The sequence below is a fragment of the Neodiprion virginianus genome, chromosome 3, assembly GCF_021901495.1.
Source record: "Neodiprion virginianus isolate iyNeoVirg1 chromosome 3, iyNeoVirg1.1, whole genome shotgun sequence".
NCBI classification, from domain to species: domain Eukaryota; kingdom Metazoa; phylum Arthropoda; class Insecta; order Hymenoptera; family Diprionidae; genus Neodiprion; species Neodiprion virginianus.
Window position 1 is genome coordinate 24046006 of NC_060879.1, and position 18102 is coordinate 24064107.

At 36.8% G+C, this 18102-nt stretch overlaps 2 protein-coding genes across 3 annotated transcripts; both read right to left on the reverse strand.

Annotated features, from left to right (window-relative positions):
- Nucleotides 1–893: 893 nt before the first annotated feature.
- On the reverse strand, nucleotides 894–6878 carry LOC124299529 (alpha-tocopherol transfer protein-like). The gene is made up of 7 exons (XM_046752795.1): nucleotides 6632–6878; nucleotides 4413–4578; nucleotides 4211–4315; nucleotides 3735–3879; nucleotides 2178–2285; nucleotides 1822–1930; nucleotides 894–1443 (listed from the first exon to the last, which is right to left on the reverse strand). Exons 1-7 carry the CDS (start codon nucleotides 6762–6764, stop codon nucleotides 1292–1294), a joined length of 918 nt encoding a protein of 305 aa, XP_046608751.1. The 5' UTR covers nucleotides 6765–6878; the 3' UTR covers nucleotides 894–1291.
- Nucleotides 6879–10858: 3980 nt separating this feature from the next.
- LOC124299530 (retinol-binding protein pinta-like) lies at nucleotides 10859–17288 on the reverse strand. Of its 2 annotated transcripts, none has more exons than XM_046752796.1 (8): nucleotides 16826–17288; nucleotides 16615–16749; nucleotides 14051–14216; nucleotides 13838–13942; nucleotides 13493–13637; nucleotides 13045–13152; nucleotides 12455–12563; nucleotides 10859–12076 (listed from the first exon to the last, which is right to left on the reverse strand). In XM_046752796.1, the coding sequence occupies exons 2-8, from the start codon at nucleotides 16745–16747 to the stop codon at nucleotides 11925–11927; spliced, it is 918 nt and encodes a 305-aa protein (XP_046608752.1). In that variant the 5' UTR covers nucleotides 16748–16749; nucleotides 16826–17288; the 3' UTR covers nucleotides 10859–11924. The 2 variants fall into 2 exon arrangements, with proteins under 2 accessions (XP_046608752.1, XP_046608753.1); XM_046752797.1 differs by having other exon boundaries at nucleotides 10859–11714; nucleotides 11880–12076; nucleotides 16615–17287.
- Between the last annotated feature and the right edge of the window lie 814 nt (nucleotides 17289–18102).

The following is an 18102-nucleotide window of genomic DNA, read 5'->3' on the forward strand; positions in this document are numbered from 1 at the left end:
ACTGGAATTGTGACTGCTGCGGAGTATTCCATCAGAAGACTATTCGGGTCGGCGTCTTTCCGCAGACTGACTATTCGTCGCACATTATGGCTCACTCACACACGTAGCTTCGTCCACATATATGGCGAACATAGCTGTCACAACGTGTGGACTGTGTTGTAAATACAGAATGTTGATGGTGAGTTTTCGTGGTGAGCGAACGGATGATCGCTGTTTCCCCCTCTGCCCGTTTCTACCCCCCTCCCCCCATCCCTCTTTTCATAGAGCCGATTGGAGTAAAACCGTTGTCTTTTGACTTTCTCTGACATGTCGGTCGTTTGAATCGAATGCTGTTTTTTGGGTTTGGAGTAACCGGCGATCGCTGTTTCCAGCGAAAAATCATTCCTTCAAATCTTATGTCACTTCACACTATTGTCATCGAATGGCAGACAGAAATTTTTAGAGTTTCATACATTCCTTGACTGTCGGAAACACATTTTTGCTGCGAATCTTTGTATCATTAAGGGGTATTTCGTTCTGTTTGGCATTGTGTTTTGTATCGATTTATCCCTTATTAGCATTGAAACAAGATGTACAAAAGGCAGTGGTCTTTCGGAGTCTTACCGAGCTCACTAAGGATTTATTAATGGTGTGACTTCTGCAGTTCAACAATTTCAATGTGATGATGGATGATTAACTGTGCCTTGATGGAAACACTTCCATGATTTTACGTTAGGATGGCGATCCGTCATCGAACTTCCTTGTTATTCTGTTCATTTCTTAGCATTAGAATTGAGAGAAATCAGACTAAGAAAGAAAACAAGTGTACCTAAAGTGGCTCAATAGAGCGTATTCGGTCAAAGCATAAAAAATAGAGGTTTATACGATTTTTCGCCAGACAAAATCTTGGACAGGAAATTTTTTTTTCTGCTGAAATTGATCGGTATTTTTATTCTTGACTAAAATCCATATACGCGTACATTTCGATTGAAGAAGGTTATTTTTTTGTGGTGGAAATTGCACTTGAATAAGGTTCGGTTTGAATATATATTGATGAGTCTACCTACACCTCGGTGTATAAAAGAAAAGCTCGTTCAAATTTCTTTCTGACTTGCAATTACCACATGGTGAACTATTTATACTGCGTAAATAAGGAATGATCGAGCTTTTTACATAATAACTTGACTACACAGTCAGTCGTCAGTTGCTAAAATGTTGATCCTTGAGTGGATACTTTATTTTTTTACTTCAAACTCAAAAACCACAGCTGCGAGGCATGCGGTATATATTATATTATATCAGCAAATGGTCTTCAGTCGACATCGAGCTTCCGGAAAGATCCAGAAAATCCGAAGAGGCTGTCTCCATTCACGGCTGGACCTGGGCGGAGACGTTCGTTCACCAAAACCTTCTCTTGTTCCAAAAACCAATCCCGGTTCCCGTTCACGATCTTGCGTAAGGAGGCTGTTGCAGGAAGAGGTCTCAAATTCATTTCCAATTTAATCATTCCCTGTAAGAAATCTTACAAAGTATCGTTAAAATGTCACGTGTCGCCAAAGTAAACTCGGTCGTCTGTTGGAAGAGAACCGATCGATTCTTCCAAGTTCAAGACAAAATTTTGTCTCAGTTTTCGAGTCTACGTCGTATAAAGGTCGTAAGCTGAAATTAATGATCACAAAACGCATCTCTTGAAAAAGGAAAATATCCGGTTGTCACAAAGCCCATTTTCTATGAGATCCAAACATATCTTCAAAAGTCGCGTAGTATAAATTAGTTCTTCACTCATAGCTGCTTCGACTCAATGTAAAGGGTCAGAGGCCCTGTAATTAGTACGATACTTGCCACTGAGTTCGGCCATGGTTCCACTAGTGCCTCCGTATTCCTCTGGAAGAATGGATTTGGGAACAAACTGGTGAAGCGACTCAAAATTCCCACTCGGATGAACGTGAATCTGTAATTGTGCAAGATCGTATGACTCTAACGAATGCTGCAAATAACGTAGTTCACTCACTCACTAAGCACGAAGATTTATTGGCACTGAGTTGAAAGTTCCAACTATACGGCATGGGTTGAAACGCTAACGTTGAGTTACGGTTGAAACATTACTAGGTTGTTCCGGACCACTTGGGTACTTATTTTGAATTAAATTTAAGTACAAAAATGAATGAATGAAAATATTTCAGCACACATGTACATACCCTTGAGGCGAGTTTCGGTTTCAGAACTGATTTGGCCATTGTAACCATCCTACCGACGAAGGGGGAAGTGTTCAGGATGTGAATGCCCTTCAGTTTCAGCGCGTGAGCCTTTTGTAATTGGAATCGATTTAAGAGGAATTAGTGAAAGTTTCTCTGGTAGAACGTACAATGTCATGTGCTGCGTTAACCTTTCTATGCGCACCCAGGTACCCGTAAGCCCACCACTTCACATTTTTATAACTAATTTTTTGAAATATTTTTTCTCCGATCTGAGTTTCCTGATATTCTCGATTCAACTTATCTAGAAGCTATTTCCGTATATAAGCATCAAGAATAATTTTTTGAATTATAAAAATATGGGGGGTTGATGACATGTAACGGTGGGGAGCATTTATTGATGAAAAATGATTTAGTCAACTGGAAGTAAGTTTTAATACTGACAAATGTTTTAATCAGATAACACAGGTTGGTAATAATAATAAAAAAAAAAAATAAAGTAAACTCATGCCACGGAACTACAATTGCCACTGACATTTCGAACATCCGCCAACCGAATACTAGTCGGTTACCTATCGCCTATCGAATACTATTAATTTATATTCATTAGATGAAGTCAATCGATTTTGGACAGTTCCCCACTCACGTTCGTACTGAAAAAATAATAAAAACGAGAGATGAACACCCCGGTACCCTGGGTGCGCATTGATGTGGTAAAAGCTGGGTGCGCACATAAATGTTAAAAAAGTATTGAAAGTGAACCAGGATCATTTGTTTTGTTTACGTCAATCATCTACTGCCTTAATGCAACCGTTGATCCTTGTGAACGTGCCAAAACCACTAGCTAATGGGTTGTGAATGATTTTGTTTGCAGTACACGGTATTGAGTTTGTTGAAAGTTACATACATTATTGTCGAAGGAAAAAGCTTAAGCTTGTACAGATTGTATAAAAATTGAGTATTCAGACGTTACAAATCGTACGAAAGGATTTTCATAGACGGTGACATCCTGATCAATTGTTGTCGTGAATAACTCGCAGAGCACCAATGTCCTTCTTGGGAAGCGAAGTCGTTGGAAAGAATTGAGAAAGGAAAGCGAAGTAACATGAAGTGGGTAATTTGGGTCAATACGAAAAGCTTGAAACAACATCGAAAGCCATAATCATCGTTGCAGGATGAAAACTCTATTCAACAATTGTTCAGATAAGTATCATTAGTTTTGATACATTTCAAAATAATTCAAATTTTTACAAAGGGACCAAAGCTCTCTGCCCAGTCAACGGTCTCAACATCGTGTGAACATTTCTTTTTAATTTTCACGAAGGCTCGCTCTCTCCCTGTCCGCGTATGATTACCTTATGACAAAAGCCACGGTCTACTCTCATCAATTTAACTTGTATTCGAAAGTGAGGTTAGAATTGCCGGAAATTTCTGAATTGGGAAATTCGGTTCAAGATATTTTTAATGAAAATATCATTCCTAAATCACTAGGATACCTTCTTCTGCCGTATCAAAAATATGTGTACATATAATAGAGGACTTCATTCAAAACTGACTTACCGAAGCTGTCACTTCACATTTTTTTAAAAATGTAGGCGTCACTGTCATAAGCTGACCCAAGCTCATCATCGAAAAATCGTATATTAGATTATCGCCGTTACTGCGGTCCTCGATCATTCGCATTTCACTTCCCATAAAGACATACCTGGTCAGAACGAACAGGTTTGATAACCTTGATGATTTTAGACTTGATGGGAATGGTTTTCCTAAGTTTACAGCTTAATAGACTTTGCGCAAATATGGTTGAGCTTATTGCAGCTGTTGTTACAAATCTAAAAGTCTTTCGAATTAAATTCTGGTATTTGGAAACAATGGAAATAGATAGAAGTTCTAGAATTCGCCTTTTTGGGCCAGTTTATTTTCTCACTTGTATCCAATATTTTTTGATGCAACTGGAGAAATTTTCGAAATCGGCATTTGTCAGATTAAATTCACATCTCAATTGAGTATAACTGTATTTTCTGTTGAATACGTACTTGTACAAATCTTGAATACTGGCAATGCTCGTATCACCTGAAATGACCCGAAGAATGTAAGTTCTGTACTTCTCAGGTGTTAGTTTGGGAAGAATCACGATTTGCCTGTAGAAGAAAAAAGTTTCATCCGAGTGTGGAGATGTAAAACAAGATTGGACGTCGCATTCTACGCTTTGAAGTTATCCATTGCTTCTCAACTTACATTACGTCGTGTACACGAGTTAAGGGACGTGAAATGGGATCTCTGTCCGCGAAGAATTCCGGTATGAGCTCTCTTATCGTGTAGTAAGTATCCAGCTTCTGCTTCGCTAGCTCCAAGCTCAACTTACTACCGAGAAGAAACCACTCCAATCTTTCGTCTTCGGCACCTGGAACAAACAAGAAACAGATCCGGTATCTTCAATTTACTACGCAGATTGGGCCGAATAAGCCAGTCTGAATCATCAGGTTCTTTGCAACTACTCCCAACTATTAACGGACTTCAAAATTCTAACGACACATGGCCGAATTGCTTCAACGTGAGCATTTCTTTGTAAGTTATTCGTAAGTTATAACTTCTGTGAATTACAGGAGCTCAAATCAGCGTTGACAACAACGAATTTTTATAAATTTTCGTGACCAATCAGGGTATGTCAGAAAACATCGAATCTCTGTGTTTCTTCAATTCCGGTTTTTCCCGTTTTATAACATTTAGTCGGTCGACAGATGTGGACGGTAACCAGCCTGAACAGCGTCGTCACGAAAAGGTCGCGTAGAGTTTAATGTTTGAAAATTACCTGACCCTTTGCCACTGTCTATGCCATACCTCTTCACTTGTCCACCAATTCTAAAATTCGTAGCATTTCCTCCAATCGGAAATCGCAAAACGATGCTTTTTACTCACTTCCGTCTCCTACCCTCAAGCCAAATTTCTCTGCAAGGATCTTAGGCTCCGGGAGTTCATTTATTATAAACTTAGACTCTCGTTAAAATCACTGTTTCTTTAGTTAAACTAATATTTATTAATCACTCAATTCACCATCAATCTAGCAGTGTAACCTCTGAAAATCGCATTGAAATTATAATATACATATTGTGTGACTGAATCGAACTGTTTTCAAAATACCCATCATCCTTTCATTAGAATTGTAGAAGTTCATGGTCGTTTCAAGGTTAACTGCAATAATTATTTCCTGGACGCGTGGATATAATGTTAGGCTCTTTGGTTGCGCGAAACAGGTTTGAGAGTTTTAACAGTTGAAATAAATAGACGTAGAAAAAGATTGAAGAATTTCGGCAGTCCATCGACCGACACAAAAAACATTTCATTTAATTAAAAAGTTAGTAGTTTTGCTGTACATATACAAGCCGTTTATAGTCCTAATTTTTTTACAGTACTCGTCGAGCAAAAACTTTCAACTTTCAAAAAATAAACATTTTATGACATTTTGAAGGTTGAAGAACCATTTTCATCAGAAATCTTGCTCTTTCATGGTTCATAAAAAATGCATCATGTCAAACGAAAGCTTTTTGAATTTTTCAGATCCATCGATCTACACCGACGGAATCATACAAACTGTGAAGCGGTGTTTTTTCATCAGTGGCTTAAAAATCTTCAAATACAAGTTATAATTTATCGTCAATAATTTTCTCAACACTTTTTTCTTACTGTTACGTCCGGTGTAAAACCGCCATACGTCTTCCTCATTTTCTGCGACCACCTACTTGCTAAATCTTCCACACTCCATGTAGTAACGTTATAGTCTTCACGCTGTCGTCCATCTGCTGATTTCCATCAAAGTATCGCCATTCGTTATCGCTTTTACTTCGCCAATTCTATTCCCCATTATTCTGGATTCTTGCACCTTTCACAAAAGTAAGCAATACCCTTCTAATCCATCTCTCGTCAAGAATACTTTCAAACCATTTCCAATAAAGTCAACTTTCATTCCAACCTTCAAATAACAAACCACAAATTCCACTTCCAACATTCAAACAATCTACTTCGTTCAACTACACATTTAAATTCCTCACTATTCCAAAAAAAAAAAGAATTGATACATTCAATCGTAAACCTTTCTTATATCAATTCTCACTCTTTCCTCGATTCCCTGACTTCAAAGCATCGACGAGATCTCATGAGATCAGATTTTTTATATTATTTGAAAAATTCAAGCTCCAAGTCATCTGATTTCAGGGTAGTGAGTCTCTTTCCTTTTCATGAAATTGTGTTTCATTGCATTACTATTCGCATTACGTCGCTATTGTATAATTTCCATTGCGATTATTTTAAATCATCACGTGACGAAGTAAGTGGAGTATTATAATGAGAACAATCGGTTGAATTCAAAGCGTTTTACAGCTAGCTGAACAAGCTGTTGAAACACGAATATTCACGTGTACTCATAGACCGCCATGAAGTGTATAAAACTTTGCACTTACCCTGAGGAAGATGCGGCTGCAGTTTTAACCACTCCCTCAATTTTTCTCGAAGTTCATCCAGTAATTGCTTACTTCCTCCCACAAAGGAACACAACTCTTCAACGCTACATTTTTCGAAATTCAACGACGACATCACTGCAATACCGATATACAAACGACGGAGTCACAGGAGTCAGCAGTCGTGGCTTCCAAAATTTGTCAACGAATCGTTCTTACTCGGAGGCAAGTCAATAGTCCACTGTGAGTTCTCGAACACAGGTCCGTTTATCAAGGTCCGTGAGCCATTTTTGTTTCTAATCACGTGATTATACGTTGAATGAGATTCACGTTACCACATTACCTAATGGTGAGCAGGAATTCTTGACCTCGTATATAATCTGTTATTGAATTTTGGTGATCGGTCAATTATGTAAACGCATTTTTAGTCAACGTTTCGGCCCGGATATGCGCCCTTCTCAGAACGATTTATTTATTTAACTGTCAAGAACAACAAAAATTTTTTATAATAGAAGTACAATCAGACATTAAATATTGTAGTTGTAATACTCTTAGGGCTATTATATATTATTGGTTAGTGAGTACATTTTGATTAATTGAAAAAAAGATAGGCTTAGAGTGTTATTTACCTTTTTTTTAATATAGTAAGCGGACTAAGATGCAGTCGAATTCATAATTTACAATTTGTGGAGACAATGTTCTTTGAGTAACGGTAGTCATTGTCACTCTTCTGGTTGTTTAACATGTAGGAGTTACAAGTTGGAAGTCATTAATTAAAAAGATTAAAAAACTATGTATCTTCACAGTCTATATGTCATTGTATTAAAAGGATTTAAAGAAGGTCTTTTTAGCAGTAAAAGTAGTTTGCACAATGTCTAAGAAGTGGAGCTGGGATCTTCATGACTATGTTCTCCATGTCTAACAAAAATTATTTTTGGTTGAACCGATTGGGTCAACTGGTGAATAACGACTGATGGGCCAAACAAATATGATCCAGAGTGAAGGTGAACCTAATATAAACAATTATACAGAAAAACAGAAAAATATTATGTGAAAAAATTATGTAGAAAAACTGTGCTATGGGGACAATAATTTTATGTGTCTAGTTAAGGTTAAACAATATGTGTTGTGTGGGCGGAGATTAGCGGTTTGTAAATATTACTTAAATGTTCAACATCTTGTCTAAGATTAACGGAATTGGTGTGTCCTACAATATTGCACATTTCTAGTAATAGTCTTTTATAATAATTAGGTTCTTCACAGAGGATGTTTGTATTGTCGTAGCTAAAAGTATGTTGTTTATTGATCATATGTTTTGTTAGAGCAGTGTGACGTTCTTCAATCTCACTTAAATAAATAAATCGTTCTGAGGAGGGCCCATATCCGGGCCGAAACGTTAACTAAAAATACGTTTACATAATTAACCGATCACCAAGATTCAATAACACACATTTCCTAATGCGCGGGGATCATGTCGGAGATTATAAATATTCATGGGATATTTTGTGGTGGTAAAGCGGAAGATTGCTCTTTCGCCGTCACGCTTTGGAGCCTGTCGGACTGTGATTGTTGCTATTGGAGTTTCTTTGATATTTCGCTCGTTGGAATCCAATCCTGTTTCCTGTGGTTGCGGTGACCATTGAACGCCACTTCCTACTAAAGATAATCTTTGCATATCTTACGTAATTTTGCACTACTGTCATTCAATGTCTGACAGAAATGTTTAGAATTTTAGCCATTCTTGATCAGTTTTATCCCGGAACGGAATAGGATTTGCTACACGCAGGCATAAGAAGTACAATACAGAAGAGTACGAAGCTTCGAAAGATTGTTTATTGCGACGGAAATTTTACTCTAATCTACTGTCAACGACTCACCAAGTGAGGTTGTTGAAAGCATTCCTTTTCTACTCAACACCAATGCAATCGGTACAACCAGAATTGATCTATCATTTTTGCTCGAGGTGTTGGCTTGGTGCCAGAAATAGTACATTATGTAACAAGGGAATAGTCGACTTTTATTCCTGTGTTACATACAGGACTTTATTTACGGCTCAACTCTGACCACATTGTTGACTTGGAAATAGGGACTCGATATATCTTTCGCAATATTGGGCGTTAAATTGAGAACGTAGGTTAATAACGACGAAATTCATTCTGAAAAATGTAAACAATCAGCAGACGGATGTGGTTTGGCTGGAGCTGGGATGAAGGAGGGGGTCCAGGGTTGCAGACCCCGGTGGAGGTTTAGGGTGTGAAATCCTCAGCGAGGCCTTGGTCTGTGGGCATCGCACTGATTGAAAGAACAACAATTCGTTACGTAGTAGTAATTAAATTCTTTTAGCGATTGACCGTCAGAGCAAGGTTTATAAAAATCGAACTGAGGACTTTTGTGTAAGTGAACGCAGTTGAACGAGGTTTGCCTTGAATAATAATAAATCATTTCTCGTGGTGGGTCATTGTGGCAAATTTTATTACTTTATTCAGGCGTAAACCTATCCCAAAACGGAATATTGATTCTTTCTTGACTTATAATTGGTTATCCTTATGTGCTCAATCAATATTCGACTGGTTCATTTATCGATGATGAACCCTTGAGTGAGATGACCATTTTTACGGGCTTTTTTGATTAGTGATATATTTGATCTTAAAGATGAATGATTGGATCACTGTAATTCAATGGCAATTAATGAACCAATAATTTTTTGCACAATCATTTTTCCAACTCAGTGCATTAATATTTAGAAAGATCCCATAAGTTTCGAAGAGCGAAATCTTCTCAAAGCAGTATAAGAAATTCGGCACTGTAGCGTAGACGAAAATAATCACCGACCAGGCAACTGTTGATGCGAAATGAGACATTGACATTTCGGGTTTACGGTGGCTCATTTGCTTTTGCGGAAGTGAGATTGAATCAGGTAGCTTTTTACATCAGAATCTTATTTAAATGCATGTTTACCTTGATATTTACAAAAAGAACGAAAGTTGAAACACCGATGACTTAACCAGTTATAACTCTTCAATGTTGCGCTCAGTTCGATTGGAGCACGCAAATATTCTATAAGTTGGACTTACGACTCTCTACATGTAGCAGCATATACTTTGCGACTTGTTATGAAAGTCGTTTGGACCATTAACGGATACCAATTTCAGCATTAACAGATACCAATTTCAGAAGTTTAGAGATGCAATAGTTTGCACGACGTCATGTGAGAAATATAGAGAGGCAACAAATTATTTTTTGGGATACAGATATTCTCGACAAACGATTTATTTTAAATATAATGCTCATCTGTGGATTTATTTGACCCGATTGTATCGACGACAATAGGATGCACATAAAATGGTTGAATTAGAAGAATGGAGTTGGTGGTAACTGAGCTGATTGAAACGGCGATATGCAGTATACGGTCAACTTATTTTTATTCAATATCAGTGTGAGTACCTAAGCGAGGTATCGTAACAAAAATAATCCGGCTGATTCAAAGTGATTTGGAATCAGTTCTGCAAATTGCCAGAATCTGCAGTATATATACTTTGTTTTCAGAAAACAGAGAAGATGTGGCTGCAATTTTAACAACTCCCTAAGTATATCCTGAAGTTACGTTAAGAATTTTTCGCAACCTCTTCCCACAGGAATGTACAATATTCCATGACAACTCGGTACTCAAAAACATATTAGAAATTAAGGAACATGGAAAGAGGAATTTTTGGGCACCAAATACATTGAACTTTTGAACTTGTTAGTCTATGGAGCACGGTGATAGATTTAATATCTCGCGCAATGCTGATTCCGCCACGGAACCTCATGATTATTTTGCAGGTCCTGTTTTAAAAGCCAAGACCTCTGATTGCGTAAGTACAAAATTTGTTTATTTTTCATTTCGATGAATCTTTCAACAGCAAGATATTATGATGATCAAATGAATTATGATAAATCATCTTAGATGAAGCTTGCTTTTGTAGAAATCAGAAGGTCGTTTCGGATTTCAAGAAAATTACCTATTTTATCAAACACTTATTGTAAATAACAATTAAACAAACTTCAGTTTCGCATTCAAATTTTTTAAGAAAAGAGATTTTCAAAGTTCAATTATTCTGTAATGCTATTAATAGGTATAAAACCTTTCATCAAATTATTGGTATTGTCACCTGGCACGTAGAATGACACCTATGAGTATACTGAGGAATACCTGGTCTATTTATATGGTTTATTACCAACAGCCCTTGGGGTCAAGCGAATATTTATAAACATATACGGCAAAGGTCAAGTTGCCGAAACACGGATATACGATTTCGACTATGGCATTGTTATTATTCAAAACGAATTATATTATCAACTTGATTATGATTGATTTTCTCAAATTTTTACCTCATCGAGAAGTGTTCAATATTCTCACCGAGACTAACTTTTAGTTGGGAATATACATCCTGTAATACCTTAAGCAACCGTGACAAGAATACGACAATTATTCTGTACAGCTAAATAGTCTTTCATAATCTTTTCTCAAAACTCCAGTCAGGTGTACAAAATTACTAGTCAATCACAGGCCATCTTAGTTTACTGCTAACATTTTTACAGACGCTGGATCTTAATACTTTTGAGACGAGCATATTAATCATGAAAAATGATTTAGGACTCGAAATGTTCCAATATTCCAATATTTTCCAAATTTTTATTCCTTATCAAATTTTATCCATAAAACTATCATAAATCTGCTAGCAAGGTACATGTAGTACTATTCCTATGCATTACACACCTGAAGTCATTAGAATCAGCCTTATAATTACTCAGTTCCAGGGACTTTCTGGTTGATTGTGAGTTAAAACGGAACGGAAAATTCTACGCCGATCGTTACAAAATGATCACGAAATTGTGCAGACTGGACAAATTTTTACGTACCGCCATTTTTAACTGTCCCTATCACAAAATCGAACCGGGTTTCACGGAGAATCAAAATTATTGTTCCATATAAAATAATTTAGTGAATATGACTGCAAGGTGACGAGACGTTCATTTTCTTCAAAAATGCATTTTTCCACCCAGAAGATTTGAAACGGAATGAAAGCCTGTTTTTGAAAAGCCTCTGAAATTCCCACCAAAATTCTTACTAGTTTTTCGAAATCTTCTACATTATTCATTTAATTATTCTGCGAACGGACACAAGATAGTAAATCGCGAAATGAAAAGGTACGTTTCGCCTTACTAATTGAAGATGGTAAGGGTTACATGTAACCTTCGTGCTGAATACCTCATGTACAATATAACAGCAGATGATCTTCATTATTCAACTTTATTAGTCAACATCCAACTTTCGAAAACTTCCAGAAAATCCAAAGGGACTGTCTCCGTTAACGACTGGTCCAGGGCGGAGGCTTTCGTCTACCAGAACATCGTCTTGTTCCAAGTACCAATCCCGCCAGGACTCCACTTTCTTGCGCAATAAGACTGTAGCAAAATAAAGAAAGGGATTTGTCAACGCTCGACTTTTCTTTGCAACGAATTCAGCAATGATTTCTTTAAACGTCATGGGCTGCCAATCTGAACCAGCTTGTTTTTTAGAACAGAAAAGAAGCTACAACTTGTTGAACTTCGAAATTGACGTTTCTTTTCAGTATGTCAGCGTTTACTATGTGAGAATTCGTTAAAAATAAGATAAGAATCTTAAAAATTCAAGTGTCATGTGTAGCATTTTTTGTTGTTTTTTTTTTTTTAGTTACAAACGCACACGTATTCACAACCCGTGAAAAGTTTTTGCTTCCAGAGTAAAGCTGTGAATTTAAAAAGTGTATAATTAAGAAACCCTGCAATTAGAAGATGACATACCATCAAGGTCATCCATGTTCGAATAAGTGCCACCGTATTCCTTGGGTAGTACGGATTTGGGTACAAACTGATGGAATTTTTCGAAATTTCCATTAGCGTGAACGTGAATCTGAAATTATGCTAGACTGCATGAATCAATCTGCGTTTAACGTGTATGGTTTGGACACCAGGCAAGAAAGTATTATGTTTGCTAAATTGAATTTGTTTCGTCTGAAACTGCATGTGATTGAAATCCTAGATAACGCGAAGACATCCAGTGAATTTGTAATACACATGTTATATTAACGATAAGTACAATAGATATTGCATATTTCATGTAGGCAGGGTTGCAAATTATATCCGATTGCCACTAATCTAAAAATGGACATCCCACCGATATTAGGTCGCTGGCTTGCAGTTAATGATATCAATTGCAAAATTTAGCTTCCAGACGTTTCGCGAACATTCGCAATTGGTTACGGGCAAGTCATCGAGACTTGTTTATGGAGTGTGCTCACGAACCGGATATTTTCCTCTGGTTATCTCGACACAATCACAATCAGTTTACGGTGAAAATGCCAAATTCAGCATAAAGATATAAATGTACGCACCCTTTTAGCGAGTTTGGGCTTCAGAATTGATTTGACCATTGTGACCACAGAATTCACGAGAGAAAAAGCATTGAGGATGTGGATTCCTTTCAGCCTTATTGCGTGAGCCTGGTATAATTAAAACAAATGAAAGACATACTTATAAATGAATGTTATTATCTCGAAATGCACAGTGCCGTATGCAATGCGTCAGAAAAGTGATGGAACAAGACGATATATTTTTTGCATTCATTTTATAAAATGGCAATCTTGCACGATAATGATTTTGTTCAATCGTGTTAGAAGGAAGTGTTATAAAGATTTATTCATTCGATTGAATATTTTTTCATCATCGATTTACTTCTTGCGCCTATAGTGTGAGTATTAATTTTGACATTTGACACTGCTTAAAAATGATCTGAACTTGCAATAAAAAATATACAGTTAATGTTATTCTAAGTTGGCGTACCGAGGCTGAAACATCACATTTTTTTATGAAACTTGGTGTCATTCCCACGAGCTGCCCTGCGCTCATCATCGACAAATCGAGTATCATATTATATCCGCTGTTGTGGCCTTCGACCATCTGAATTTCATTTATCATAAATAAGTACCTGTTCAGAACAAGTAACAGGATTAGTTAGGCTTCTTACCAAGTCAAGTAAATTTTATCGTCGCATTTCTTTCGAAATACTTTTTATCACTAGTTTACAGAACGGCTCTGCAGCCGGTATTTTTGGCTAGTGGCTTAAAAATTTTCAAGTTCAAATCTTAATCGCGGATAGGCGTACTAAACTTATCGTTAATTACGTACCTGCATACCTCCTCAACGCGAAATATATTTGCATCATCCGAAATAAATCGTATAATGCAAGTTCTGTCGTTTCCAGCATTCGATTTCGGAAGAAGCACGAATTGCCTGTAGCAGAAAAAAAATTGTGTTCAAGTACAAAACTGTGAAACATCATCGAGCATCGTAATTTCATGTACTTCAGACAGTCAGATTGTCAACTCGTTCCCAACTTACATTACGTCGTGTAAATTATTCATGCCCGGTGCGCATGGATCTCTGTTCCTGAAAAATTCAGGTATAAACCTTCTTATTGTATAATAAGCATCCAGTTTTTGCTTTGCTAGCTCCAAGCTCAATTTAGTACACAGAAGAAACCAGTCCAATCTTTCGTCTTCGGCATCTGTAACAAACAGGAAATAGGTATGGTTTCGCCTTGGTACATTCTTATATACCATTGCAGTGGACAAGATTTTTTTATGTGAAAACCTGAAACGTTCTTTCTTTCGGAACTCGTATTCTAAGTTTTGACTCAAAATTTCAGATGTCGTTCAACTGATTTGCCTACTTGACGTTTGCACTATTAATTCAACGGCCGTACCCTTATTAATTAAACCACCCAAGGTACATTTCACGTGAAAAGTCATCACTTTTGCTGCTGTTGAATAAACGTGTTTTCCATATTATTATTCTACTAATGCATGCACAATTTATAAATAAATAATAAAGCATACGTGTTAAGACTGTGAATCGAGAAAATGTTAATAAACAGTATAGAGGGATTTGTAAGGGTGACGTGATGGCCTTAAACTAGTTGAAATAATCGTGACAGAAATTGCACGTAACTATGATGCACAATTTTCTTTTATATATTACAATGGTGAAATTGTAAGTAATGCTTTCTAGTGGTGCTGTGTCTTAGTCCAGTCGAGATAGACATTCAAATGGAAATAATTGGGAGGAGCGATTTTTTTTTTAAACTTTATGGGGGTGGTCTCCCCCTAATTATTTCCATTTAAGGCTATTTTTATGTCTATCTCGACTGGACTATCTGTTATACAAGACAATCGATTTCTAACTAACTCTCTAGGATTTTTTTAATAAACCTCTGGGTGAGATTTGCAATTTTCTAAGGGTGGGAATGTATTAGTCCATTGATTGTTGAAAATTGTTTAAGGAGGGACCCTAACAATAAGTCGAGGAGTAGGAGTTTCGGGAGTTGGAGTTATGATGTAACAATAGACGGTAAAGTGTCGGAATGTCACAAACGAACCGTACCAAAGAAATTTGGAAAAACCGAATTTAGGGCCAGCTATGTGGTTGACAAATTTGAGGGGACAATGTTTATCGGGATAGTTTACGTTTATAGGTCATCTTGTTATACATGCTGAACTAGCGTTATTTTCACTAAACCATTGATAATATTAATTTTATGAATCTGCCTACGTCCTGGTCGAAGTAAACATCGAGTATGGCATTGCATGTAATATTAAAATATTAATTTTACTGCGAGACTACAACTCACTGTTGAGGCACCTTGAGGCCGAAAAAATACATCAAGATTTTTTTCAACACCTGTAAAACTTTATAGCGAATAGTAAATTGTAAATATGACAATCCGTAATTTGTAATTTGTAAACCTCTAGAGATGTAAATTCACATTTACAACGAATATTATACGACTCTATAAAATTTCGATAATATCTTTGCATTCTAGATATTTAAAAAAAACTTAAGTTCAAGGGCTTCGAATTTCGGAATAGTGAGTCACATCCAATTAAAATAAGAGCCATAAAGATCGTATTTTTCGCGGTATCTTCATCATTTTACATGGTCATTCGATTATTGAAAGTTACATTAAGCGTGATTGGAATATTTCTATTCGATGAAGCTGTTTCCCAGATCAACGCGGGAGTTCGTCAAAAATTTTCAATTCTTTCCGTTAGAAGCATGTATGTATATATAAAAAAAAAAAAAAAAAAAAAAAAAAAAAAAAAAAAAAAAAAAAAAAAAAAAAAACACGCTAGACGAAAACTTCTCACGCTTATCATTTGACTGCAAAAAGTTCTGTAAATTTTGGATTCTTTTATTTATCCGATTCCGTTTCCATTGCGGAAATTTCTCGGAACAGAGAGACCGACATATTCTTTGGACTCTGTTTTTCGTGTACTAGATACTCAAAACGTAAATAATCATTGAAATTAAGAGAAGTCATTTTTCGACCGAAACCAATACCTATTCAGTATCACAGGTGATAAAAAAATAAACATACGGCTAGTAGAATTTCGCAGTACAATAATTTATTAAATTTACGATAACATTGGAAATTTTCACGATAAGGCAACGTGAGAAGAAAATGTGGAATTTGCCGAACACATATTCATAGAGTGTATGTAATACGCGTTGGAAAAGTTTAAAAAATGCTGGAATCTTTCAGCTTCCAAAGATTTTCGATGAATATTTTTTTTTAAATTCGCCATGCGTCTTAGATTGGTTTAACCGAGGTGGTTCTGAGAAAGAAGACTACCCAAAGGACATTAGCTGATTTCAAAGAACGGGTCTGCGTGAGAATATTGTAGCAATAGTGCAGCCCATCGTGATAATTATGACGATCATGTCGCTATCGTACAATTTCCAATTCAATTATTTTCAATTATTACGAGACGAAGTAAACGAGGTGGCAGAATGCGAGTAATCCGATAGATTCGAAGCGAGTTGCAGATAGCTGAGAAGGCTATCGAAACACTAATATTCGCGTGTATTTGTAGAACGCTATGATATTCAAAGAATTTTGCACTTACCATGAGGAAGATGCGGCTGCAGTTTTAACCACTCCCTTAATTTTCCTCGAAGTTCATCCAACAGCTTCTTACTTCCTCCCACAGAGGTACATATCTCTTCGATGTTACACTGTTCAAAACTCAACTGCGGCATGACTGTAATAGCGATATGCAAACAGTAGAATCACAGAAGAAGATACCTGTGGCTGGAAATTTTTTCAACAACCCGCACCTATTCGGAGGCAAGTCGATAATCTACTGTGGTGTTTGCAAAATAAGTCCGCTTTTAGTGGGATCGTCTGTCAAGGTCTGTTGTCCAGCTTTCGTTGTAAATGACGTAATTCCATGCTGCGTGGAGATAAGATCGGCCTTTTCATCTTTGCCCTTTCCTTCTCTCGTATCTACTTCGAGTAAATTGAACTATAATCGTTACTTTTTGAGTTGTTTGCTTTTTTCTGACATTCCGGTCGCTGGAATCCAAACTTGTTTCCTAGGGTTTCATTGAGCGGTGATCACGACTTTCAGAGACAGCCCATCGCCACAAATCTTACGTCACTTTACAATATTGTTATTGAATAGGAAACAGAAATTTTTTGCATTTCATACATTCTTTGACCGTCGAAGACAAATCACGTTGCTGATTCCAAAAGGGCGTATAATTTTTTTTTTCTCATTGCCAATCGATCTGTAGACTTATTTGAGATCTGAATATTGAAAAAGAAAAAGATCTAAGCTTAAAGCCAAAAGGACGTATATTTGTGTTCAATAGTCAGCTTGAAAATAAGTCTACGGAACGATTGGCAATGATGAAAAAAAAATTATACGCCCCTTTTGGCATTAGCACCGTCAAATACTTGCTACGAATATCTGAATCGTTAAGGCGTATTTTTTACTGTTTTCGATTGTATTTCGTATCGATTTATACCTTGTCAGCATTGAAACCAGATGTAAGAAAGGACGTCGTCTTTCAGGGCTTCAGTAAGCTCATTACGAGGTTTGTTTTGAATAATAATAAATCATCTCTTACGGTGGTATATTGCTGCAAAATTTTTTACTTTATTCTGACTTACACCTGTTTCAAAGAGAAATTCTGATTTCTTCGTGAATCACAATCGATTATTCTTATGCGCGGTGGCAATAATTGGTTTATTGAGTGATTGCTTAAACGTATAAAGCCTGGCAAGAACCCCTCAGTGAGATAACCTTTTCTGAGGGCTTCAGCTTAAATTGGCCGCGTTGTTCGCAATTGCGTTCAAAAGTTCACAAATGATGGAATGCTGGCGGCACGGAAAAAAAGTTAGTCCACACCTCGAATAATGGCCACCCTAAATTGCTCGTAATCAGATTGCTCAACGCGGTCACACGAACACCTCACTATCCACATCTTAGAGAACCAAGCGCTTCTAATATTTATCTATGCCTGCTCGTATTCAACTCAAAATTGACGGACTCTCCCCTCCTGCCGATTCTATTTGTGAAACTGATATCAACTCAATTTTCTCGAGTACT

Coding starts and splice junctions, on each gene's coding strand:
- LOC124299529 (XM_046752795.1), bottom strand. CDS start 6,764: ATGTCGTCGTTGAATTTCGAAAAATGTAGCGTTGAAGAGTTGTGTTCC. Junction 4,579..6,631: donor GCAGCCGCATCTTCCTCAGG/GTAAGTGCAAAG, acceptor TGTTTGTTCCAG/GTGCCGAAGACGAAAGATTG. Junction 4,316..4,412: donor ACTCGTGTACACGACGTAAT/GTAAGTTGAGAA, acceptor TTTCTTCTACAG/GCAAATCGTGATTCTTCCCA.
- LOC124299530 (XM_046752796.1), bottom strand. CDS start 16,747: ATGCCGCAGTTGAGTTTTGAACAGTGTAACATCGAAGAGATATGTACC. Junction 12,564..13,044: donor AGCCCAAACTCGCTAAAAGG/GTGCGTACATTT, acceptor GCATAATTTCAG/ATTCACGTTCACGCTAATGG. Junction 12,077..12,454: donor GAACATGGATGACCTTGATG/GTATGTCATCTT, acceptor ATTTTGCTACAG/TCTTATTGCGCAAGAAAGTG.